This window comes from Mesoplodon densirostris, chromosome 6 (assembly GCF_025265405.1).
Source record: "Mesoplodon densirostris isolate mMesDen1 chromosome 6, mMesDen1 primary haplotype, whole genome shotgun sequence".
Taxonomy (NCBI): domain Eukaryota; kingdom Metazoa; phylum Chordata; class Mammalia; order Artiodactyla; family Ziphiidae; genus Mesoplodon; species Mesoplodon densirostris.
The window spans coordinates 71,306,259-71,333,618 of NC_082666.1; the positions used below are offsets into that span (position 1 = coordinate 71,306,259).

The 27,360-nt window shown below is 34.0% G+C and overlaps 1 protein-coding gene across 8 annotated transcripts in view; it reads right to left on the reverse strand.

The window, feature by feature from the left end:
* Positions 1 to 27,360, reverse strand: part of JAK2 (Janus kinase 2) — a 263,827-nt gene that overhangs the window by 22,713 nt on the left and 213,754 nt on the right. For all 8 annotated transcript variants that reach the window (XM_060102217.1, XM_060102215.1, XM_060102218.1 and 5 more), the window contains 11 exons: positions 24,979 to 25,124; positions 14,615 to 14,936; positions 13,722 to 13,841; positions 11,476 to 11,633; positions 9,264 to 9,375; positions 7,183 to 7,369; positions 6,374 to 6,501; positions 4,779 to 4,913; positions 3,598 to 3,685; positions 1,889 to 2,016; positions 609 to 747 (listed from right to left, as the gene is read on the reverse strand). In XM_060102217.1, coding sequence (XP_059958200.1) covers positions 609 to 747; positions 1,889 to 2,016; positions 3,598 to 3,685; positions 4,779 to 4,913; positions 6,374 to 6,501; positions 7,183 to 7,369; positions 9,264 to 9,375; positions 11,476 to 11,633; positions 13,722 to 13,841; positions 14,615 to 14,936; positions 24,979 to 25,124 — 1,663 coding nt within the window. The remainder of the gene's footprint in view (positions 1 to 608; positions 748 to 1,888; positions 2,017 to 3,597; positions 3,686 to 4,778; positions 4,914 to 6,373; positions 6,502 to 7,182; positions 7,370 to 9,263; positions 9,376 to 11,475; positions 11,634 to 13,721; positions 13,842 to 14,614; positions 14,937 to 24,978; positions 25,125 to 27,360) is intronic.

Here is a 27,360-nt window from a genome sequence, read left to right on the forward strand (position 1 = left end):
TGTACAAAAGCTGATAAATTTGGATTCTAAGTTTAGAAATTCAATTAGAGAAATTAGCTAATGTAATGAAATACAATTACAACACTACTAGGATCAAAAGAATGCCTCTCAACTATCTGACTGAAATTTTTACTTTAATTAATTGTGTTAAGGAGAAGGTTATCAACACAAAAGTTTTAAGAAGTCATAATTAGCTGAATAATTAAACTAAATAGAAAATTCAAACTAGATAATATATCTTCTCAAATTTTTATTTAATGACTAAAGGGAAGAAAAATTTAGAAAAATTTACTTGTGGCTCAAAGAATGATATTTTAAAATTTCACAATAAAACTGGATAAAATCCGATATTCCATATATAATTAGGGATTAACACTGTTTTAAAAAAATCACCTTACAGTACGTAGAAACATGCTTATAAGAAAGGAGGAACAGAGACTAGGATGTAACTATAACTTAATTTAGATTGCTAAAAATGGTAACTAAATTTTATTATTAATCAAGAACATGTCAATAAAATAGAATTTGAGAAAAATTAACAGCCTGATCTTTATGCCTCTTTCCAAGCAAAGCTTAATAAAGTTAAATTCGATCCCTGTAGAACTTACTGTCCTTTGGCAAAACTGTAATACTAATGCCAGGGTCACTAAGTTTGATGAAAGGAGGATTTCCTGTCTTCCTGTCTTCTTCTCTGATAAGAAGAATATTTTTGGTGCACACATTCCCATGAATAAGGGTTTTTTCTTCCTATTAAAGTTAAATGCATATACATTCAAATATTAATCCACAAATAATTTGAGCACTTAATATGTCCAAGACCCCAAAATGGATTTAAAAAGTAAAAATAAGAAAACAGTATTAATAAACATTAATTGGAGGCACACTTTGAGAAAATAAAAGGAAATTTTATGGCATCACTGTGCTTCATGTTTTACATTTTAAGTGAAACAATGCTCTATACCCACAAAGAAACAAATACTTTTTTAAAAATTAATTATTTATTTATTTTTGGCTGCGTTGGGTCTTCGTTGCTGTGCGCAGGCTTTTCTCTAGTTGTGGTGAGCGGGGGCTACTCTTCATTGCAGTGAGTGGGCTTCTCATTGCGGTGGCTTCTCTTGTTGCAGAGCACAGGCTCTAGGCGCACAGGCTTCAGTAGTTGTGGCACGTGGGCTCAGTAGTTGTGGCTCGCAGGCTCTAGAGCGCAGGCTCAGTAGTTGTGTGGCACGGGCTTAGTTGCTCCGCGGGGCATATGGGATCTTCCTGGACCAGGGATTGAACCCATGTTCCCTGCATTGGCAGGTGGGTTCTCAACCACTGTGCCACCAGGGAAGTCCACGAATACTTTTTAAAACTACTTAATGCCAGTTCACTTTATTAAGCTGAGATTTTAAATAGTATATATTTGTAGGTGGTAGTTAACAGCAAGAAATACTGTTTCTGTTCAGTAGGTGCATTCTTAAGGATCTGATCACTAGCTGGCCCTCTGGTATTCTGCTTCTCTGGCAAAACTGCTTTCTCAATGGACATAATGTCCAATTACCCACAAATACCATAACAAGGTATTTTCTGCAGGGATTTTTTGCTATTCATAGTTAGCACAACATTTTTTTGGTAATTTTTCGTTAAATTCTCTGAAGCCAAGATACACAAACTACAGACTGTCCATCAGCAGTTCTAAGAGATTGATGGGATGACAAAACTATTTCTTTCAAAATTGATTTCACATAAATATATACCTAAAATAATCCCTTTCATCAACTAACACAGATTATTTTAAATGACTCAATATCCATTTACAGATTTATTTCTTGGTCCCAGGTCAAGATCCTTTCACATTGCTTCATAATCTAAAACAGTAACTTGACAAAAGAATATACTAATTACTTACTAGAAAATGCATGGCCCATGCCAGCTGTTTAGCCACTTCAAGTTTCCATAATATATTTATAGAATTTTTATTCTTTTTCAGATATATATCTAGTGATCCAAATTTTACAAACTCCTGAACCAGAATATCTGCATTAAAATATAATGATAATAATAAGGCTCAAGTACAGTACAGTAAAATATATATAATTTTAAACTTTTATAATTATATTTATAGTTATATGTGGTATTATAGGTAAAGAGATTAAACTACGTAAAATTCACTAATTTAAAGAAAGGATAACAGCTATATAAAATGTATATTGGGGTTTTAGTTTATTCACAACAGAAAGAGGTAAAGTCTAAACAATTACATATAAACACAATATTATATATAATTGTACATTATGTATAATAATATGTAGATGTATGTAGATCGAATCCCAAATTTTGGTTCCGCTTCATCTAATATTAAAATTAGTTTTCATATGATATACAACCACTTTTGGTGACAAAATTACCTTTGGACCTTGCTGGGTAACTAAAACAAATGTTATGAAAGTTTTGCTGCCTATAGTTAATTTGGAGAACAGTCAACATGTCAATAATAAAGAACTGACTGCAGGGAAATTTACATCAGGGCAAGTGTCAAAAAAAAGACCTAAGAGTTACAATGAGCAAGAGCTTAGTAAAACTTTTTAATGTGGCATGTAAGACATACCATATTTCAGAGATACCACTGACTGTCATATGTCCCATTATTATGTGTCATAAAATTTTAAAAATTGCCAATTAAATTATGAAATGCCATCAATTATATCACATTTCCTAATTTCAGATATTTTTAATGTGAAAAAAATGTATCACAGAATCAATGAAATAAGTATAAAATCAAATGTAAGATCTGGGATTATTTGCTCTAAAACATTGTTTTCAAACTTTGTAAAGAAGTATATTCTTTTTTTCCCCTAGATGAAAAATTATGGGAAACATCAATAAATAAAAAAGAGAAATACAGAACCACTTTAGTTGGCGGTGAGGGGCAGAACTCTCCACTCTGCATTTAGATTTACTCCCATTTCATCAGTCCCCTGAGATACCTCTGCAGAACAGATTTGAAAACTATTGCCTCTGAAAAGACTATCAATTTTCAAAAACATGAAAAAATGTTATATAAGTATGGATGCATACTTAAACTACATTACTAATGGAAAATTAATTACGTAAGTAATTTCTGAATGTAAACTTTTGAGAGTTTTTATGAACAGTTTAAATTTAGCCATAAATTATATCTATATCAACATCCAATCATTTCAGTCAGTTCCATTACAATTCAATCTAACATTTATATGCTTTGTCTTAATAATTTCAAAGAGATCTGTACTGAAATGGCCAGTTATTACAATGTTATGTTGAACCAGCCATAATCTGTATTGCTATGGTCAACAGAAAAGGTTGTTTTTGTTTACTAGAATACTCTACTGTTCTGGCATTTTAACATAAGCCATATTAAATGTTTACTGCATTTTAATTTCATTCATTGGTTTCCTTTTTAAGAAGATATAACTGAACAGTTCCACAGCGTTTTTGGTTTCAACAATATTTAATTCCTGTTAAATTATAGTTTATATTGATATCTATTATCCTGAAATTGAATTTTCTATATAAATAAAAATGGATGTTCTGAGAAAGGCGTAACATTAACATAAGGAAGCCAGTCGTTTTACTTACTCTCCTCTCCACAGACACATACTCCATAATTTAAAACCAGATGTTTGTGAGAAAGCTGGCTCATCATGCTTGCTGCTTCAAAGAAAGACTAAGGAAAAGAAAAATATACAAAAGATGCAAAAGAATTATTTTTTGTGTCTAAAAGCATTCATAGTTCAGAAAGATTCTCTCTGCCATAAGAGAAATGCACTTTCTCCTATTAGCAGGACTACAGATAAGGTTACAATGTGCTTTGGTCCCTTCAGATGGACTTACAACTGCCATCAACCTTGATGTTAGAGTTCATTCTCAGGAAAACCTTGAGTAAGCTTGGTTCAAGCAGACAGCAATGTGAAAGAGCAATAGTGGTTGGTACAGGGCAACATGAATGATGCAAGATTAACAGGCTTAGACCCACAGCACCTAGAATAGAGAACAGAGGTACGAAGAGAGACAGACACCAAAGACAGTGATGTGGGACTGCAGTAAATGGATGGGAGCTTCAAGCAACACTTCCTAAAAAATTAAGAATGATTGCTGTAACAACTATGTCAGGAGACTGGCATGGTATTAACATCACTCTAACTCAACTAAACTTTGCCTTGAACTTCTGGGTATGGCTGTTGAAGATCACAATCACCAACACTGTGGTGTTCTGGATTAGAACAACTCTTTGGCTTCTATGTTTCACATTATCTTCTACTAACATCCTTTAAGACATTTTAAGTATCATAAATGTTTGTTACATCATGTTTGGTGATATCGTACTATACTAAGAGCTTTGACAACTGGCAGCTGGGTTTCTGCTGGCTAGCATCTTTGGATGATGCCCAGAGGTAACAACATTTCACCTAGAGTGTTCCTCACGTACACTGCCTTTCAAACTTTTTTTAAGTAGATGAAATTATAGAGGAAACCCATGAAGCTCTGGGGAGCCAAATTTAAAAGCCACTGCTTTAGTATATGCAAAGATGTAATAATACACATAACACAATGCTTAATATTTAGTTTGGAAATTAGTTATTATGAAAAAATTTCATATTTTTTAGACCCACCAGAATACATCCTCAGAAAGGTCCTTGATATATATACTTTTAAAAATTACAATTTTGAAAAGCTGCATACATGAATGTGTTGTGTACATATGAAAGCATATCTTTAAATATCATAAACTACATGAACGACAAAAGGAATATACAAACCTCTGAATAGTTTCTATGTGCTTTATCTAGAACTTTTAAAAGAACTTCTGTTTCATGCAGTTGACCATAGTCTCCTACTTCTCTTCTTACACCTTTAAAAATTTTGGTAAAAGTTCCTTGGCCAAGGCTTTCATGCTTTAACAGAAAAAAATGGAAAGAAAGAATGAATAAAGATGGAGAAAGAAGTGGGAATTAGGAAATATGTGCAATGACAAACAGTCTTAAAAAATCCACTAGTACTTCTTGCATATCCTTACAGAATAATTGTTGAAAGACTGCACTCTGAAGCAGGGCTGCCTGCAATCTATTATTATTAGTTTTGTAACGTTAGTCAGGTTACCTGGCAACTCTCTGCTTCTTGTTACTCACATAAGGATTCGTATCTTTATAATTCTGGATAATTCTATCTATTGTCTCCTTAAGGAACTCAGACATCAGTTGGTTTTTCTCATTCTACTCTCCATGTCCCTTAAGTTCTGTTTCATAACTTCCATTTCTTTCTCCCTCTCTGCTGCCTTTGAATAATTTTCAGATCTAACTTTCAATTCACTAGTTCTCTCTTCAATTATGAGTAATCTGCTTTTTAATTTGTTCATTTTTTAAATGTCAATGAGTATATTTTTCATTTCTATACTTCCCCCCCCAAGTCTTTTTGGGCTGTTTTGATGTCTTGGTTTTTCCCATGTTTTCAACTCCTTTTTTATTTTTAAACATACACACACACACACATATGTATTTTATAATCTCTATCTGAAAAGTCTGTTATATGAAGCTCTTGGAGTATAATTTGATATTTGTCAGTCTTCTGACTCTTGCTTAATCTGGGATTATTTCTCTGTATGTTTTAAAATTTTCAACTAAAAGCTCATGTTTGGAGTCATTTTAACTGTGGGAGCCTTGGGTGGCCTAGATTAAGAGTATATTCTTCCAAAAAGATTTTATATTTGCTCTGCCAACCACCACAGAGTGTTACTAGGGGAATACCACTTGTTATTTTAATTTAATTTATTGGCTTAGGGTTTCTCAAACCATGCAGGTGATATAAAGAAACCCAAACTCAAAAGTTTATAATTACAAATTCTCAGGACAGACTTTTTCATAACTAAGAGCTCAACTAAAACAGACAACACTCTTCTCTTTTTGCTAGCAGGTAAATTTTTCACAATCCATGTATTTTTCACTGAGGATGTATTTACGTGAGGGTCCTGGTAATCCTGATCCCCCAAAACGTTCTGTTGCCAAACATCAGCTCTTATGTACTACTTTGTTTTCAGTACCTTCTTTGAACTTCCCTTACTTTCTTGAGAACTTGAGAATTAAGATACTTTTTTAGAGGAAGACTTTTAATTTTTAATTTATTAAAATTTTTTTAATTCCTGAAAAGAGAATACAATTCCATTCTTAAAATAATTAACTTAAGTTCGGTATCACATTTTCACAAGAAATAAAAATATGTGAATTGCTATACAATTTTTATAACATAGGTTATAATAAAATAGTTCCAAATGTCATATGAATGTAATGTGGGGTAGAAAATGAAGAAAACAGTTGTTTTAAAAAGACAAAAAGACAATAATCAGCATCTAATGACTTACAAATATCAAATCTTCATTTCTGATTTTGTGGAACACCATTTGGTTCACATTATTATGCCTCTGTAATGTTGGTGAGGTTGGTACATCAGAAATACCATTGGTTCTGAAGACTAGAAGGTTTGATTTATCTGTTTAAAAAAAGGACCGAATGAATGAAAAAAAATATATATATATAAAATCAAAACACACTGAGGATATAAATTGCTCCAAAGGGATAAAATAAAATGTGTTCTATATACAAGAAATGCTTAACAGCCTTTTATTCATTTTTTTTCATAGAAAATTATTTTAGTAGTTTATTCATTGAACTTTGATGTACTCTAACCAGTTATTTTATATATTCAAAATTATAATCCCTTCCTTAACTAGTATAATTTTTCAGGAATTTTAATAATAATTTTAATATGCCTGTTACTTCAAAGGATTTCCAACCTTACTATTTTTATTTTAAAAGATAATTTAAAAGAAATTAAAATTCTAAAAGAATCTTAAAGTTTTTACTTAGAATAACATGAGAATTTGGTACTGAGGTCTTTCAGTTCAATAAATAAGTGGCTTATTGATACCATGAAATTATTATTTTTTTAAGTACATTTTAGAATTACAAAACTTTAAGTCACTTCTAGAAAACACAAACCAAACTGAACAATTCTATTAGAGGATGCCTGTACAACATATCAGGAAAAAATTAATTTGTTTTTCGAGCTTCTTCTTTCCTATTTCTTTTGAAATCAACATGCTGAAAATATCTCCCACCATATACACCATCCATGGCCAATATTTTAAAAATAACTAGAAATCTATTTTACCTTTTGGCTTTGGGGGACAGCATTTAGTAAACTGGAAAATTATACTGTCTGAGCGAACAGTTTCCATCTGATAGCAATTCAAAAGATCTTTAAGATTACTGAAGTTCTTCTTTGTACCACTGAGGTTGTATTCTCCATTCTCATTTTTTGTAATCAAACAGTGCTTATATTCAATGACGTTTTCTCTCTATGTAAGTTTAATTATAAAGAGAGGGAAGGAAAAATCACAATGGACATAATAGTGATTACTGTGACAAAAATGATATCACAAAACAACCAAAAGAACACTTAGACATTTGAACCATGAATACCAGCATAAGGTGAGAGAGGTGTTTGCTTCCTCAAAAAGGCATCTAATTACAAGTGCCTAGCCTACAGAAATGGCTTAAGAGTTATTTTATTGAAAGGCAGGGAAGAAAGCAATAATAATAAACAATAATAATACCATCCTTAACAGCTTTCCACCATTTACATAATAAAGTCTAAAACTATTTTAGCATATAAGGCCTTCCATGAGCTGGCTTCTGCCTCCATCCCCAACCTCAACTCCTGCCACTCTCAACATACAACCCATGCTCTAGCTACATTAGGTGACTTAAAAATTTTCAAGCAAATGCCATGCTGTTTCATGCCTTGATAACTGTATGTGCTGTCTCTCTACAGAATGTACATCCTTTCCTTTTGAGCAATGTACTTTTTATTCAATCCTTAAAACTCAGTTCAATTTCCACGTTTTCTGTGAAGTCCTCCCTAACTCTGACCCCATTCCATAAGCAAAGGTGACTACCTATTGTGCCTCTACTGTATTTGTTAATGATGTCTAATATGGCAATTTTAATATTTTTCAGTTTTTCAATGTTTGTCTTATGTGCTCTATTACGAACTTGCTCAACCATCTATTTTTTGAACTGCTTCTTATAAACATATTCAACCAACTTAGAACCATTTTTATAAAATTGACTCATTATCTCCAGTCAGTCTCAAGTGCTTCCTACTCCAAAGGACCTTTCTTAATAATTGTAATCCCTTCTCTTATTGTCAATATTTGCTTACACTGGATATACTGGGTAATAAACAATGCTCGATTTAGTATTTTTTGGTATACTCTATTTTTGTTTTTCCAAAAGATAAATTTCTTGAAGCAGGGTTATAGCATAGACTCCCTGATATTTAGCCCTCATACTGTGCTGGGCAAATACAGTAAATATAAAAAATATATGCATTTTGATTTGATAATTGAATATAATAGACTATCATATATGACAGTAAAGATATTGTGAAATTAGAATAGATTATCAGTATTTTACAACGTTAAACTCATGGAGCAACCTGCTTTATGTATTGTATTTATGGACAATTACTCCACTTTACATATGCTAAATATAAGATGATTGCTTTTTATAAAAATTAAAATAACAACACAATCCTTACATTCTCTAATTTTAAAGAGATAAATTTTGTAAGCAGCTACAAAGTTTCTCAAGATTTATACCATGAAACTGCCTTATAAGTGACAGTATCTTTTTAGATAATTTTGGATAGTAAACAATCTTAGCTGAGATCCAAAATTATCTGTATTAACAGTGAGATTTCCTTGCAGTTTTACATTTAAAACATACATCGTAGATCATTATTCTTAATATTGGAAAACCACTAGTTAAAAGTGCAATAATGTCTCTTTGTTATTACCCTATTTCACTCTAATCCTATAACCATTATCTGTAAAAGGAAAGTTTACTTCTGATTTATTTAGTTCTACATGTTTTGGTAAAGATATGCATTTTTGTGAAAAAAGAGACTTCAAGAGACTCGATGAAAGTTGACACACTGGTAACACCCAAACATCAAAAAAACAAATTCCAAAAGATAGCAAGATATTACAAATAATTTTTAATATAAATCCTAGAAATTATATCTTGTTTATGAAGAATAGCTGAGGTAAATTAAGTTTACTTAATTGCTAGTTATCATATCCAAAGCCATAATTCTGAATATTAAAAAGGAAATATGGTAGATATTACAAAAGGGAAATTATATGCACTAAATAAAGATGTTACCATTAATTAGTGTGACACACTAACCTCAACAGCAAAAGTCAGAAAATATTTATTAAAGTCCTTAGGACTGCATCGAAGTACATAGAGTCCAGTCTGATTACCGGCTTTCTTCAGTTTACTGATGGCAAAATCCATTCTAAAGGTAAAGAAGTAATTTGAATGATAATGTAGCAAGAACCATGACATTATGACCAAAATGTCATCTAAAAATCGAAAGTCAAATCTCCTCTACTTTATATTTTTGTCAATAATCTTACAAGGAAAAATATTAAAGTACCAAGCTATTCTGCAATAAGTTCAAACCGATTCAAGGGGCAATTATATTGCTTTAAAAACAAAAGTTATTATAAGACATACAAAATCACAAAGGACAATTCATTCATATGAATTTTCTGCCTTCTGATTTCAAATTTAGTATTTTAAAAACCATAATCTCGGGCTTCCCTGGTGGTGTAGTGGTTGAGAGTCCGCCTGCCGATGCAGGGGACACAGGTTCGTGCCCTGGTCCGGGAAGATCCCACATGCCGCAGAGCGGCTGGGCCCGTGAGCCATGGCTGCTGAGCCTGCGCGTAAGGAGCCTGTGCTCCACAGTGGGAGAGGCCACAACAGTGACAGGCCCGTGTACCGCAAAAAAAAAACAAAAAAAACCCAAAACAAACAAAAAAAAAAAACAAGAAAAACCCCATAATCTCATAAAACTTCATTTAACAATACAAACAATATGTCATAAGACACTTATGTCTCTTCTACCACAGCAATTGCTAATATAAAAATTTGTGCATCTTTAATATTTAATATAATACCAAAGTATAATAGAAGACCCATGGCAAGCAACAAAGACTACTAATTTTTTAAATTTGCTACATGTTTAACTGAAGCTGCACATCTTGAAAGAAATGTAATCTACATGAAAGCAAGAATTATCTGTTTCACTTATCACTGTATTTCTCATACCTAACCCAGTGCCTGGTGCATATTAGGTACTCAGTAAATGTTCTACAAATAAATGAAAGAATGGATGGATGGATAATGAATGAATGAATGAATGAATGGTAGGAGTTTTTAAAATACTGAATATGTAAATTATAGAATGTTCAAGTAGTGCAACTTTTTTCATATCAACCGTACTTCTTAAACAGACATTAGGTATAGGTCAAATCAGTCTTAAATACCAGTCAGGACATGATTTCTCAAATAGTTAAGGATAGGTTAAGGTAAAAAACGTATGCTCAAAATCCCAGATTGTTTCTTCTGCTCAAGTCCTTCAGACCCAGTGCCAATCATAAAGCACATCCTGGCTGAAAGATAACTAGGACTTGGGGTAAATAGATGTTGTGCATGATAGCTGGTTTTATCCAGTGTTAAAGTAAAGGTTTACAACTGTGTGTATCAACACGGTAGCTAGTAGCCACATGAAGCTATTTACAGTTGACCCTTGAACAACGTGGGTTTGAACTGCGCAGGTCCACTTATTCGCAGATATTTTTCAATAGTAAATACTACAGTACTGCACAGTCTGTGGTTGTTTGAATCCAAGGATGCAGAGGAACCACTGATACAGAGGATGGACTATAAGTTATATGTGAATTAACAACTTGTGTTGTTTAAGGGTCAACTGTAAATGTAAAGTTATTAAAACTAAATTAAATTAAAAATTCAGTTCCTTAGTTGCACTAGCCACATTTTAAATACTAAATAGCCACATGTGGCTAGCAGCAATTATTAAACAGTACGGATATAGAACATTTTCATTTTCATCACTGTGGAACATACTGCACAAAACTAGTCTAGAAATATGGATATCATATACATTTTGTGTTCAAAGCTTTCAGTAGGAGATGGATTATCCAAAAATAATGATGATTATCAAATTTTGCACCGTGGCTCCTCTGCAGTATTTCCAAATTAATGAAACATAAATTGGAGGGTTTAAAAAAAAATTAACACTGAAGAATTAATTAAACACACCTAGGGAACTAAATATCAAACTTATACAGCAAGTTAGTATTATAGAATGGGATACAGATAGTAAGTTATATTCTAAATAATTCTAATTATTATGTAGTCTGATTGGAAATAGGCTTTCATTAAAAGCAAAACAATTTCCGTCAGATTAAGATAATATTTCTTTCCTAAACTTCCTAAACCTAGGTATATCATTCTGTTGTGTAAAATCTTCTATGTAAATACCTCATTTACTTTAAAAAAATTTACTTTTAAAGTCTGTATTACTCACGAAATTGGCCCATGACAGTTGCTTTGTATATTTTCAAGCACCATTGGAGGTGCTACTTCTTTACAAAGATAATGATGTGCATCTGCAGTTAACCTGTAATATCCATCAATTAATGACACGAAAGACAAAGCTTCTCTTAATGACCTAAGTTCAATTTCCTAAGAGGAGAAAAGAAAAAGAAGAAAATTATTTTCACTCCATGTTGTTAGATAATTCTTCTAAATTAGTTTTCTTCTAAATTGCTCAAATGTCTTTTAAGGCTCCCAAATTACCCAATATGAATTACAAATTCTTGTGTCTGATATTTAAGACCCTCTCAAATATAAGTTTATCATGCCTTTCTAGTTATAGTTCACTCTACATCCATAATTTTATTGTATTTTCCAATACACCTATTAGACAAATGTGCTAGTCATCTTAATTATAAATCTATCTAATCTGATATAAAAGTTGGTATTAATTAGAAATACTGAAAAAAGTTGAAGGAATGATCAACTCCCAGAAAAACAAAAAGTTGTATGTACAAGAATGGAAATGTGATCACGGTATAATGCTTGGCTCAGCAATATTTAGTCACAATGAGAACACAGAGTATGGACTTATATCAAAAGTTATAATAAGGAGAGAACTGTGTGAGGTATCTGACTGTAAAATGTATCTAGCTAACACAAGTAGGCCATAAAAATAGGTACTGTAAAAGATACCATAAACAATGTAAAAGACTTGGCAAACTGCAAACCTGTACAACAAAGGATTAATACCTAAGAAAAGGAAGGCATGTTGACGAAAATGAGTTGCAAGTTTTATAATTTTGGTCATATAACCCTGAAATGGCCTGGTAGGTAAGTCATATAGATACTTAAGCTAAATAAACAAATAACATTAATATGACGTTTAAGCTCCAAGTACAAGAAATATCTGAGTTAAAAAGAAAACAGAGCCAGAAAAATAAGCAATTTTTTTTTTTTTTTTTTTTTTCCTTTTTGCGGCATGCGGGCCTCTCACTGTTGTGGCCTCCCCCGTCGCGGAGCACAGGCTCCGGACGCGCAGGCTCCGGACGCGCAGGCTCAGCGGCCATGGCTCACGGGCCCAGCCGCTCCGCGGCATATGGGATCCTCCCAGACCGGGGCACGAACCCGTATCCCCTGCATCGGCAGGCGGACTCTCAACCACTTGCGCCACCAGGGAGGCCCAAAATAAGCAATTTAAGAGCAGAGTATAAAGGAATTCATTTCTTCCCTTTCAATTAAAGTAAGTGGGATGTCTGAAGCTATTTTGTTTTATTTTATTATTATTTTTTTTGGCCACACCATGCAGCATTGGGGATCTTAGTTCCCCAACCAGGGATTGAACCCATGTCCCCTGCAGTGGAAGCACAGAGTCCTAACCACTGGACTGCCAGGGAATTCCCTCTGAAGCTATTTTAAAAAAGGGAAGGGGTTAATCTTTTAGAATCAAACATGTCTCACAGTTTGGGTAGGGATCACTTGGGATTGGTTTACATTTTGTTATATAAAGAGGTGGTATGACTAGAATTACGTACATCTCTATTGGTAAAAAAGATTATACAGTTGTTCCTCCATCCCTCCGTATCTCTCTCTCCCTCCACAGATACCAAAATCCGTGGATCCTTAAGTCTCTTATATAAAATGACATATTATCTGCATAAAACCTACCTACATCCTCCCATATACTTTAAATCATCTCTAGATTACTTATAATACCTAATATAATGTAAATGCTATATGAATAGTTGTAAGTACAATGTAAATGCTATGTAAATAGTTGCCTGCACGTAGTAAATTCAAGTTTTGCTTTTTGGAACTTTCTAGAATTTTTTTTCCTGAATATTTTCAATCTGCAGTTGGTTGAATCTGTGGATATGGGACCCACAGATACAGAGGGTCGACTGTAGTGAGGAATGAGCATTACAACAGGGAACTAGCACAACTGGGGCTGGGGGTGGGGAAGGAGAGGGCAGGAGGTAACTGGTGCTTTTGCAAATTATGAAAATGACTGAAAAATACATTAACGTACAAGACACTCTACAGGAAGATAGTGTTGGTAGTGATACAAAAAGCTAGATGTAATCAAAAAGCTTACTAAATTGTTGTTTATGTTTACAGCTCTATTTAAAACTATAATCAACATCCCTATAAGAAAGTAACTTTGGTATTAAGATTCTGAAATACTTATTTCTGACAACTGTAAAACATAACCATTATTTAATGATAAAGCAAACTTACTAGACTTTTACCATCTTGCTTATGAATAGTTACAATTCTGCTTTCATTTGAGCCTTCTTGGTTTGCTTGTTTAATACTGACATCAATAATATCAGGAAAATCACAATATAACTGTAAATCCTGTAATTAAGAGCAGTTGATATTAAAAACAGGTAGAATTTATGGAGCCATTTTAAAACAAGACTCTTATGAAGGAGATTTCATTCCAAATTCTTTTTTAAAAGTATTGATACCAATAGATAAGCATTAAATGGGATTCTCTCCCCCAATAATGTAACCCTAAAACTAAACTGTATCTTGCTTTCACTTAAAAATGAGAGCATTAAAGGGTGCCAGGAATCTAAAGTGTGGTATAGTACCCTTCAATCCAATCAACATTAATAGAAACCAATGCCAGAAAATTGAAAGTTTACCAAACAATGAAGATTAAAAAAATATATATCAGATAATATCCTAAGAACCACATAGATATGAACAAACTTAAAATTTGTAATGCAAACAAAAACTAAATTATTTAACAAGTATACATCATAAAATCAATGAAAATTAATCTTTTCAAATTAAATTTCATGATTGTGCTTCATATTATCAATAGTAAAAGGAAAAAAGGAAGCAAAACTACCTTAAACATCACTCTTAGAATTCAAGAGTGAAACTACAAGAACACCATTACTAATTATTTAGTCATAAAAAATTAAATAAAATGCCATTTAAGAACAATGAGAAAAGAACTATAGGTAAGACCTTGTTGGCATCACGTTATTAAAAACTTCCATTTGTATCAATGGGAGAAGAGAAGTGCAAGACTACGTTTCAAATGACTAAAAGTACTTTGCTTTTACTGCCATTCTACTTAAATTAACAAAGAATGAGAACATATCATTGAAGATTACCTGTTCTGTCAGTGTCTCACTTTCTTTATGTTTCCCTCTTGACCACTGAATTCCACCGTTTCCAGTTATTATAATGGTTGCAAAAATCTCCTCACCTGAAGGACCTCTTCCAGGTTCTTTTACTTCAAACTGCTCTGTGTAGAAGGCAGACTGAAGAGTTTCCAGATTTATAAGATACTTAAGTTTCAAGTTTCTGGCAGTGGCTTTGCAATGGCTGAATTGCTCAATAAATCTGCGAAATCTGTACCTTATTCGCTTCCTTGTCAAAATATGATAGTCTTGGATCTTTGCTCGAACACATTTTGGTAAAAATGTCTTGTAGCTAGGGGTAAAGAGCATACACAAGGGCAGAACAAATTGGAACAAAACAAAATTAAAAGAGAAGTCACCACCTTTCTCCATAATAAGTAAACAGCACAGTAGTCAAATGGAAAAAAGTGACACAGCCACCATCCATATAGTATAAAACCTTAAGGTTTTGTTTGATGATGTGAAATGCATTTACAAATTCTGAGTCACCATAAATTTTTAGAGCAAGAAATGTTAATTTTCTTCCCTAATGAAATGAAGACATAGTCTAGTTAACACTGGAGTCTAAAAATTTATTTTCTCTGATTATCTTATATACCATTTTTTGGCTGTACTCTAAAATGTATCTGAATTCTGGAAACTGTTACATTTTGTTAGATGCTACTGATATTCATTAGGTAAACACACTTCTTTTGTAGGCATTATTTTTCTCAGGCAAGCTTCAATAACTCCTAATAATTCCTTTGCAATCAAAACATTCCATTTGGAAATGTTCTGAATCTTTTGTACTTCCATCTCTATGTAAAATATCCTAAGGAAGGTAGATAACTTATTTCTCTCCTGCTCAAATGTCTCACAAATGAAAAACATTTTATTTCTGAAGGTACAACTATATTAAATTTCCATGCCTTCACATAAGCTAATCCTTCTTCCCATCACCCATCTCTTATCTGGTTAGCTCTTACTCATTCTACAAGTCTCAGCCCAAGCATCATCAAATCCAGGAAACCTTTCTGGACCTCTATAACCACATTAGATGCTACTCCCTTTGTATGACAGCATTCTGTGCACCATTCCATAATATCACTTACCACATTCTACCGTACCTGAGTGATGGAGCTGACTAATGTCTAGACATTATTGTTACATTTTAAGGATTATTTGTTAAACAGCACTGATTATTAAACAGTGATCATTAAAATTTAATTTAAATAAACTTACAAATTAAGTATATTTAAAATATAGGTAATGATTACTCAAAAGGCATCACTTCCTAATTATTTTACATTTTTAATTTTATTTTACATTTTGCTACTATCTATGCTTTTGAGGTTATAAATGTCTATCATATCCAAGTGGTGGAAAACGTTTGCTATACCTCATGTCTTTTCAACTCTTCATTAAGCGATGTCAGGTTGATACTCTGAAACTGGCCACAGAGAGGGTTTTTAAACCATGGATATCAGCAAAAATTACAAACAAATCAGACTTTTTAAGAACTGGTTGTTAAACATTTACCAGCATACCACTGCTTACTTACTCCCTTTCCCTCTCTACCCTAATCCCCTTAAGGAACTCTCAGTTTTGTACTCAAGTAGCCAAAGCTGCTGGAGAAAGTCATTTGACAAGGTAGATAGGTTGCATCATAAATTCTTTTTTTTTTTTTTTTTTTTTTTTTTTTTTTTTTTTGCTGTACGCGGGCCTCTCACTGCTGTGGCCTCTCCCGTTGCGGAGCACAGGCTCCGGACACACAGGCCCCGCGGCCATGGCTCGCGGGCCCAGCCGCTCCGCGGCATGTGGGATCCTCCGGGATCGGGGCACGAACTCGTGTCCCCTGCATCGGCAGGCGGACTCTCAACCACTGCGCCACCAGGGAGGCCCTGCATCATAAATTCTTGATCACCAATTTCAAATAGGCTTTTATCACTGCCATCACTTTTATGACATTTCTCTGTTCAATTAATTTTCCCAAGTCCCACAAATATGTCAAACCCTCTCCAATATCCTCAAACCTCCTACCTTTCTTTTGCCTTAAACCTCAGCTACATTTCTCTTCACTTTCGGCAAATGACTTCACCTCTTTCTTAGGGGGAAAAAATAAAAAAAGCTTCTCTAAGTAGAGCTCCCTCAATATCTTGCTAGCAAACTTTCATACATCTGCACTCATTCTCTCCTCCTTCCCACCTGTTACAATAAATAAGGTATAAATCTGTTAAAGCCATTCCTTTGACATGTACTTACTTACCTATACCCCCTCTTTTCCTCTAATATATATCCACCCTCTGGGGAATTTTACCCTATCTATTATTTCTCTTCTATCCACAAGTTTTAAAAATACTAATGTTCTTCCTATCTTAAATGTAAAATTTTCTTATCCCTCATCTTCCTCCAGCTACAGCCTAGCTGGCTTCTTTTTGAAGTTTACATAGCCATTTCTATTCTCCTTCCTTCCATTTACTCCTTAACTCACCCCAATCTGGCTTCTGTTCCATCATTCCGTAGAAACTTCTCTTGCTAAAATCAAGAAAAACTTCCATGTTGCTAAAACCAAATTCCTTGTTCATTTTACTTGTCATTTTTCAGCAGCATCCAACACTGTTGATCATGCTCTCCTTGAAACTGTCTCCCTTTAGCTTTCCTGATTTTCTTCCCATCTCTTTGGCTACTCGTCAATCTTCTTTACAGGTTCAATCCCCTTAAGCTAGTGATAATTGTTGGAGTTCCTCAAGACTTAATTATGGGCCCTCTTCTCTTCTTATGTATACTTTCTTTCGCACTAGATACTCTACATGCAAATGACTGATATCTCTAGCTGTAGCCCAGATCTCTAAGCTCCAGACCCATATCTTCCACAGTCAAGTCAATTTACCCTTATAATATGGATGTCTCAAAAGTGCCTCAAACAATGTGTCAAACCAAACTCATGAGTCCCCCTAACGTCCTGCCCTGAAAGATCCTCTTACAGCATTCCCTATCTGAGTACACAGCACTACAGTTCCCCTATTTCCACAAGCCCCGGAAACTCAGGAATCACCCTCATACCACCTCTCTATCAACCCCCATTATTCATTCAATCCATCACCATTTTCCTTTGATTTTACCTTCTAAATATTTCTCTAATTTGCCCATTTTTCTCATTATTAACCCAATCAACTGCATCTCCTGGAGGAACTACTGCAATGGCCTTACTCTCTGGTTGACCCACATTTCCATTTTCTCTTCCAACTCTCTGATTTGTTTTCTACACTGGTGTGGAGTCATGGGGATATTTTAAAAACACAAATCTAATCTTTTTACCCTTGCTTAATACTCTTACATCGTTTCTTAGTGTTCTTACCCTTATCAACATGTCACTAAGGTTCTACATAGTCTGGTCCCTGCCTCATCACCTACTAACTCTTTGAGCTCTAGTCATACTGACTCTCTTCATTCTTCCTATGGTCCCTTCTGCTACAAGGCCTCTTCCATGAGCCTCTACTCCCCACCTCCATCACTTACCTCTCTCCACCCACTAAATTCTACTCATTTTTCAGATATCAAAAGTCACACTCCTTTCTTTTTCATGGCAATTATATATTTGTAGATAAACAGATATATAAAATTTAATGAAAGTCTGGATAGCATATAGGAGAGCCTCAGTAAGTGTAGGGAAAAAAAACTGAAAAGGCTTAAAAATACAATCAGAATACAAATGATTCCTACTTTATCTACTTCTGTCAAAAACTTTAGTTATACTAAGAGCCTTAATAAATTTGGATTACAATTTACATAAACACCAATGGCTACTTGATTTAACAAGGCTTTGAAAGCTTATCTGGAGATAAAAAGAAGAGTTTAAGATAACAAACTACAAGTCTTTCCACTTTGATCCCTGGAATAAAGGACCAGACATACATCCTTTGCTAACACCACAGTAATGTATGATTTCTTAAATATAGTGAATCCACTTTGATGTCATGCTATCCGAACAAGACTTGTTAGAAACACTAAAATTTTTCAAGAGACACAGTTGTTAACTCTTGAAGCATAAAAACATTTTTCCTGATGTTTTTCTTATATTGAATTTTTAAAGTAGCCTAAAATTCAGGCTCTAAAAGTTCTGAAATTAAGCCTTGCCTTATTATACTATTTTTGTACCATAAAATGAAACCTGCATCTTATTATTACAATTGGAGTAGGCCACTGGAAACTCTAATATTTGCTTAGTTGTCTAGAAAGGGAGTCTAGTGATATGAGGTATATAATATACCTCAGTTGCTATGTAAGTGGCCTTGGCCTTGGCCTAGTGTTCGCAAATTCAGCAGGGTCTCCTTTAAACTCTTCCCATTTTCCAGCTCTCTTCTTCCCACCCTTTAGCAAACTTAGTATTTTAAAGAGCAAATGGAGAATGAAAACAGAAAAATCTTATTTGTTTCCTTTATTTTCTGTACTCCAATACCTAAGCCACATGTCCAATTAGGAACTGGCATACAAAAGAGTAAGTATCTTATACATACACATGCACAAAGAGATGTACAAAAACATATTGATATATACAGGTACATATGTACACACAGAGGCATGTGCTCACAGACACAGATGCACCTAACACACAGAGATGTATCTTACATGTATATATTTTTAAGTCTGGGAAAGAATATGTTTTTAGTTATACTAGTCAGAGATCCATACTCTACTGGATATTTCTAGGAACAAAGAACCTTATTTCATTCTGCCAAGAACTAATCATTCATCTGTTCTTCCATTATTCCTGAAAATTTTAAAAATGAGTAGAGTTCCTTGATTGTTTCTCAGAAATGAGCTGGAAGTGAAAATTTGGAAAACATCAGTGAGTTAAATTACATTAAGAAGTCAAACAAATCAGGCATGTTTTTCCTTCAGTAGAGGCATAATTTATTTATCTAATATTAAAATATCATGGTACCAAAGACAAAGGAAAATACAGATAAATTAGATTACTTCAAAATTTAAACTCTTGTGCTGCAAATAATCCTTTCAAGAAAGTGAAAAGAATCCACAGGATGGGAAAAATATTTGCAAATCATAAATAGGAGAACCTACGTCTGGAGACCTGTATTCATAATATATATAGAACCTTTACAACTCAATAAAAAATATTGAATTGTACAATTAAAATGACTGAACTTTATGACATGTAAATTATACCTGAATAAAACTGTTTTAAAATATCATGAAATCTTATCAATATAATGAATATAATGAATATCTTCACAGTTTTAAAAGTAAAATAAAGGAAAAATGATGCAGAATTCTGCAGATGCCTTTATATCCTGGTAAAGATAATCAGAGAAATACAATTTTTAAACATTCACTTGTTTTAGGACACTAGACTTTGGACAATATTATGGTCTCCAAAGCATAAGTGTTCTATCATAGCTTAAGCCTAGAGATGGCTTCATATTTAAAAACTCATTTTCAGTGGCTCAAAGCTTCTCTGTTCTTCAACTGTGTTCCTTTCAATTCCTTCAGTTTCCATTAACGACACCTAAGATACTTCTTCCCTCACTCCATTCTACTATGGTCTTGCTATAGCAGGTATTCAATAAAAAGTTGTTAAATGAATGAATGAATGAACAAATGAATAAGTTACTATCCTAAGAGGTGTTTGTATTTTAATAAAGATCAAGGCATTAGTGGAAAACAGAAATGTTTTCATTTTTCCTTTAGATGTTGGAATCTTCAAGACACCTCAGTGAGTTCCTGAAATCATACACTATGGCCTGCACCCTTAGGTTAAGGACTACCAGACATCTGAAAATAAAACAAGAATACCTAAAACCAAAGAGGGAAACACAGAAACTGATAACCTGTTAATTGGGTATTTAACTGTTTTGAGGGCACTCAGCAAAGGAGGGAATGAAGCCAGTTATTGAGAAAAGGATTTCTAGGAATAAAAGGAATTTTAACCAGATCATGACATCCTCAAACTTCTAATCAGGTAAGCATGTAATATGTAAAACAAATGTTTAGTCTTCAAACTTCAAAAAACAATCAAAGCATTCTTATAATAGTCATATATACCTTTAAAAACAGTAGAAGTTTTATAGCCATTAAAGCTGGGCTGTAGGAGTAGTTTCAAAAAATCATATAGGCTTGACTGTCAGAATTCAATTTGCAGAAGAATAATTTGGAGAATGTGGATCACTTGTACAAGAATCTGCTGGATCTGTTATAAGATGAATAAGGTCTGAGGAGCTAATGTAAAACATGGTGACTATAGCTGATAATACTGTAGTCTATTATTGAAATTTGCTAAGACAGTAGAACTTAAATGTTCTCACCAAAAAGAAAAAAAAAAGATAAATATGTGAGGTGATGGATGTGTTAATCAACTAGATAGAGGGAATCGTTTTACAATGCATATGTATATATACCATGATGTACACTTTAAATATCTTACAATTTTATATGTCAAATACACCTCAATAAAGCTGAAATTTAAAAAAATCTCCTACAACACTTGTAAAAATTCATATTTGTAGGCATCACCTCAGATTTACTAATTCCAACTTCTTGGGTTAGAGCCCAAGAATCTTCTGTTTTAACAGGCACCTCAGGTGATACTAATTCAAGTAAAATATGGACCACTACTTGAGAAATACTGACTCAATTATTTATACAGACAATTTGTGCTTACCAGAAATTATGCCTCCAGGTGTTCTTTTCATTCCTTTGAACTTACCTAGTCTTTTCAGAATGAATGAACTAAATAATAAATAGGTTTTGAACACCTATTAAAACCAAGCAGAACCGTGTGGGCTCCCACCCAAGTACAAAGGCCCCTCTTGTACATAAAAAAGCTGAAGTCTCCCAGGACTCCCTCAGTCACAAAGAGCAGGCCCAAGAAATTAATAATTAGGACAATAGAGTCACAGAATCTTTCAGTGTCTGATGTACATTCCTGAGTTGTACAGATACTATAACTGCCACCAGAGGGGAAGAGCTAACTGCATGATGACCAGACTGTGACCATGACATAAGCTGCTCCATCTTGAGAAGTACTGAATCTATGGCTAGCACAATTCCAAGTACAAGCCTCAAGAGAATGGGAATAACACTATTGCTCTTAATAATCTGTATTGGGCTTCCCTGGTGGCGCAGTGGTTGAGAGTCCACCTGCCAATGCAGGGGACACGGGTTTGTGCCCCGGTCCGGGAAGATCCCACATGCCGCGGAGCGGCTGGGCCCATGAGCCATGGCCGCTGAGCCTGCGCGTCCAGAGCCTGTGCTCTGCAACAGGAAAGGCCACAGCAGTGAGAGGCCCGCATACTGGGAAAAAAAAAAATCTGTATCTTTGTAGGCTTCAAAATAATTGTACCTTGCTCTACCCATATATGTAAGTGGGCAACTAAAATTGCCGGCAAAGAGATGCTACAGACCCATGTTGACATCTTCTACTCTAAGAATACAGCACACCCTATGTCAGCATGAAGAAGTTACAGAAGACAGACCTTCACCCATAATCCCATAGAAATGGAATGATGTCTGACAGCGGGAATTTGTAGGCAGCTCTTTGCAGGAAGCAACCCTTTGCAGGAAGCAGCTCTCTGCAGGGGACCCCTTTTGTCTTGTCACTTTAGCAAAGCTATATTTTAACTAGCCTCCAGCCCAAGCATATCCTTCAAATCTTTTGATCACCCAACGCCTCGCCTAACCTGTTGATACTTTTCTTAGACTTAAGAGGAAGAAATGAGTAAGTAATTAAGAGATGATAAGCTCTTTTCCCCAGCTTCCCCTTCAGTAATCTCATGAGCAAACTGTGTGAACAAGATAGCATCTAAAGAAAGATCACTAGGAGTCGACAAACTCACAAGCAGTGGGAGATGGTGAAGAATGTGACCCCTGCCTCAATGACAGACTGAGATTACTTCCCCTTTCTCCCTTTAAAAACTTTCATGGCTGAGCAGAATATTTGGAGGTGGTTGTGGGACACAAGTCTGCATTCTTCCCAGGTTGCTGGCCTCCAGAATAAAGCAATCTTTCCATTCCTACAAGCACTCGTCTCTCAAGTATTGGCTTTCAAGCAGTGAGCAGCCGAACCCGAGTTCAGTTAACACTATGATATTTTCTGTAGTACTCCAACTCTTTCAGTAATTTCTTTTAATTATACAATAAATTAGTACTCAGAATGTAATGTACTACAGTTAGCATTGCTGTATGGTATTATTTGAAAGCTGTTAAGAAGGTAGATCCTAAGAGTTCTCATCAAAAGGAAAAGATTTTTTTCTTTCTCTTTTTTTTCGATCTATATGAGATGATGGATGTTAACCAAATCTAATGTGATAATAATTTCATTATTATGTAAGTCAATTTGCTGTACATCTTACATTGTTACAATGCTATATGTCAACTATATTTCAATAAAACAGGAAAAAGAAAAAGGAAAAAATGATTTCTTTTATCTCACAAAGTACATGTTACATAAGGAAGAAAAATTACTCATATAATATTTAATTATTATAAAATCAAAAAATAAAATACCTAGGAGTAAAGTTACCTAAGGAGGTAAAAGACTTGTATTCAGAAAACTATAAAACACTGATGAGAGAAAATGAAGATGACACAGACAGATGAAAAGATATACCATGTTCTTGGATTCGAAGAATTAATACTGTTAAAATGACTATACTACCCAAGGCAATCTACAGATTCAATGCAATCCCTATCAAAATACCAATGGCATTTTTCACAGAACTAGAATAAATAATTTTAAAATTTGTATAGAGACACAAAAGACCCCAAATCCCCAAAACATTCTTTAGAAAGAAAAACAGAGCTGGAGGAATCACTCTACCTGACTTCAGACTATCCTACAAAGCTACAGTCATCAAAACAGTATAGCACTGGTACAAAAACAGACACACAGATCAATGGAATAGTATAGAGAGCCCAGAAATAAACCCACACACTTATGGTCAATTATTCTATGACAAAGGAGGCAAAACTATACAATGGAGAAAAGACAGTTCTAAGCGGTGCTGGAGAAACTGGACAGCTAGATGTAAAAGAATGAAATTAGAATATTCTCTAACACCACACACAAAAATAAACTTAAAATGGATTAAAGGTCTAAATGTAAGACCGTATACTATAAAATTCCTAGAGGAAAACGTAGGCAGAACAGTCTCTGACATAAATTGCAGCAATATTTTTTTGGATCTGTCTCCTAAAGCAAAGGAAATAAAAGCAAAAATAAACAAATGGGACCTAATGAAACTTAAAAGCTTTTGCACAGCACAGGAAACCATCAACAAAGTGAAAAGACAACCTACTGAATGGGAGAAAATATTTGCAAATGATATGACTGATGAAAGACTAACATCCAACATATATAAACAGCTCACACAACTCAACATCAAAAAATAAACAACCCAATTAAAAAATGGGCAAAAGAACTGAATAGACATATTTCCAAAGAGGAAATGCAGATGGCCATCAGGCACATGAAAAGATGCTCAGTATCACAAATCATCAGGGAAATGCAAATCGAAGCCACAATGAGATATCACTTCACACCCATCAGAATGGCTATCATCAAAAAAAAATGCGTAACAAATGTTGGCAAGGGAGGAATGTAAATTGGTGCTGCCACTGTGGAAAACAGTATGGAGGCTTCTCAAAAAATTACAATTAAAACTACCATATGATCTAGCAATTCCACTCCTGGGTATACAGCCCAAAGAAACAAAAACACTAATTCAAAAAGATACATGCACCCCAATGTTCACAGCAGCATTATTTACAATTGCCAAGGTATGGAAGCAACGTAAGTGTCCATTAACAGGTCAATGAATAAAGAAGATGTGGTAGTATACATACGTACATACATACATACATACACACAATGGAAAACTACTTAGCCATGAAAAAGAATGAAATTTTGCCATTTACAGCAACACGGACAGACTTGGAGGGCATTATGCTAAGTGAAATAAGTCAGACGGAGAAAGACAAATACTGTATGGTTTCACTTATATGTGGAATCTAAAAAATACAACAAACTAGTGAATGAAACAAAAAAGAAGCACCTCACAGATATGGAGAAGAAACTAGTGGTTACCAGTTGGGAGAGGGAAAGGAGGAGAGGATACTATAGGGGTAGAGGGAAAAAAATGATTATGGGATTATATGAAATCATGTGTTTGGAACTTTTGAAAATTGTAAAGCACTATAGAATTTAAAGAATCATTCAATAAAAACAAAAACAACCCACACCAAAAAAAAAGTATGGGCAAACACAGAAAACACAAATAACTTATACAAAAACTGTAACTGTTCATATTTATGAATATGGATTTACATAAGGAGATTACCTGACAGAGCTATAGATGTCCAGGGGGGTCTGATCCTTTTCTTTGGCTATTCTCATCATATCTAACACCGCCATCCCAAGACATTCTTCCTGTGTTTCATGAGTAACAGGTACTTTTATCCATCCATGCAAAAAATCATGCCTCCACTAAAGTAAAAAGAAAAGAAATTTAGAGGAAAATATCTCATTAGTTTCACTATCACATTTTAATCTACTGTTGTATTTTAACCTATAACGTAATTTCCAGAATATATGCATTTAAAAAGAACAAAAACTCCTCCCTTGATTTTGAAACATTTTGCCATAAAATTTTAGAAGTTCTTTTGCAAATTGAAACTGATTTAAATTGGGTTCCCAATTATAGAATATATATATGACATCAATCTATTCACTGCTTTTATCTTTAATTATAACTTCTACATCAAAATTACCTAAATTAAAATAGATATTAATTAAATATATACTGAGTTCCAAATATGCTCAAAGCATTATACTAAGGACTGTTTTGGCCTTAGTAACATGTGGCCTCAGCCTCCAAGGAGACTAAAATGTAGCAGGGACGTGAAACAAGTAAACAAAAAATTATAATGACAGACACTGTATAGTAAGTACCACACAACAGATACTTTAAGAACATAAAAGAAATTGAGATTATATCCAGTAGGAGTAATTAGGGAAGGTTTCACAGAAAATTTTAAATTTCATGTATTCTTTGAAATGAAGAAATTTTTGATGAACACAAAAGAGGATGAGGAAATAGAAGAAATGACACAAAAAGAAAGCACAAGGCATGTTCAGAGATGTGAAGTAGTTTGGTTGGGGCACACAACTGTAAGGGAACAGAGTGAATTAAAACCTGGAAAAGTAAGTTGGGGTCAGACTACAGCTACCCTTCAATGACTTGATCCTAGAAGCAACACAGAACCATTTTCTTAAAAGCATCCGTTTCTTTTTTTTTTTTTTTTAAATATATTTATTTATTTATTTTTGGCTGTGTTGGGTCTTTGTTGCTGCACGCGGGGGCTACTCTTCGTTGCAGTGTGCAGGCTTCTCGTTGCGGTGGCTTCTCTTGTTGCGGAGCATGGGCTCTAGGCGTGCGGGCTTCAGTAGTTGTGGCTTGCGGGCTCAGTAGTTGTGGCTCACGGGCTCAGTAGTTGTGGCTCGTGGGCTCTAGAGCGCAGGCTCAGTAGTTGTGGCGCATGGACTTAGCTGCTCCACGGCATGTGGGATCTTCCCAGACCAGGGCTCAAACCCATGTCCCTTGCATTGGCAGGCAAATTCTTAACCACTGTGCAACCAGGGAATTCCCAAAGCATCAGTTTCTAAAGCATCTTTTTTTAAAGCATCAAGCCTGTTTCATTGGTAGAAGTAGCAATGACAGAAGTGCTTTAAGAAACTAAAGTATTCAATGAGACTCTTTAAGAGGCTGCAGTAATGGTTCAGATATGAGATAGTAAGGATCTGATGTAGAGAACAGAAGACAATAAAAGAGTCTGAAAAATCTGCCAACTTCATAATTATATATAAAGAATGAAGAAAAGAGAAAAAGAGAAGTTCCAAGATTTTGATCTGGATGATTTAAGGACATGGATAAAATCATACTGGACATGTAATGGGGAGAAAGAAAGGGATAGAAGGTTAAAAGCACCAATATTCTAAAAATAATAGCAATTTTCTTTATAAGAAAGGTAAAAGCCATAATATTGGCTGAAATACCAACCAAGGTTTAAACTAAATAAGAGAAATAAAGGATCTTCTATATTTTATATAGGTATCTCCCTTCTTTGCTATGAAAACATCTCATGAAATTAAAGTTTTACATGAATTAAAAAAAATTTTTACTAAAAAATATGCATTTAAAAGTATATTTGTTTAATATAGTATGATATCACTTATAGGTGGCATCTAAAAAACAGGGTACAAATGAATTTATCTACAAAAACAGAAATAGAGTTACACACGTAGAAAACAAACTTACGGTTACCAGGGGCTAAGCGGGAGAGGGATAATATGGGAGACTGGGATTGACATATACACACTACTATATATAAAATAGATAACTAATAAGGACCTACTGTATAGCACAGGGAACTCTACTTAATACTCTGTAATGGCCTATATGGGAGAATAATCCAAAAAGACGGGCTATATGTATATGTATAACTGATTCACTTTGCTGTACCTGAAACTAACACAACATTGTAAATCAACTATACTCCAATAAAAAAAATTTTTTTAATATATTTATCTTTCTATTAACAAATTAGAAACATTTTTGTATAAGAAAATATATTACTTAAAAGACACAAACAATGAAATAACCAGTGTTAACCAAATCAAAGGCCTAAATGTCTGTAATACAAAATTAATTCATAAAAGGAGT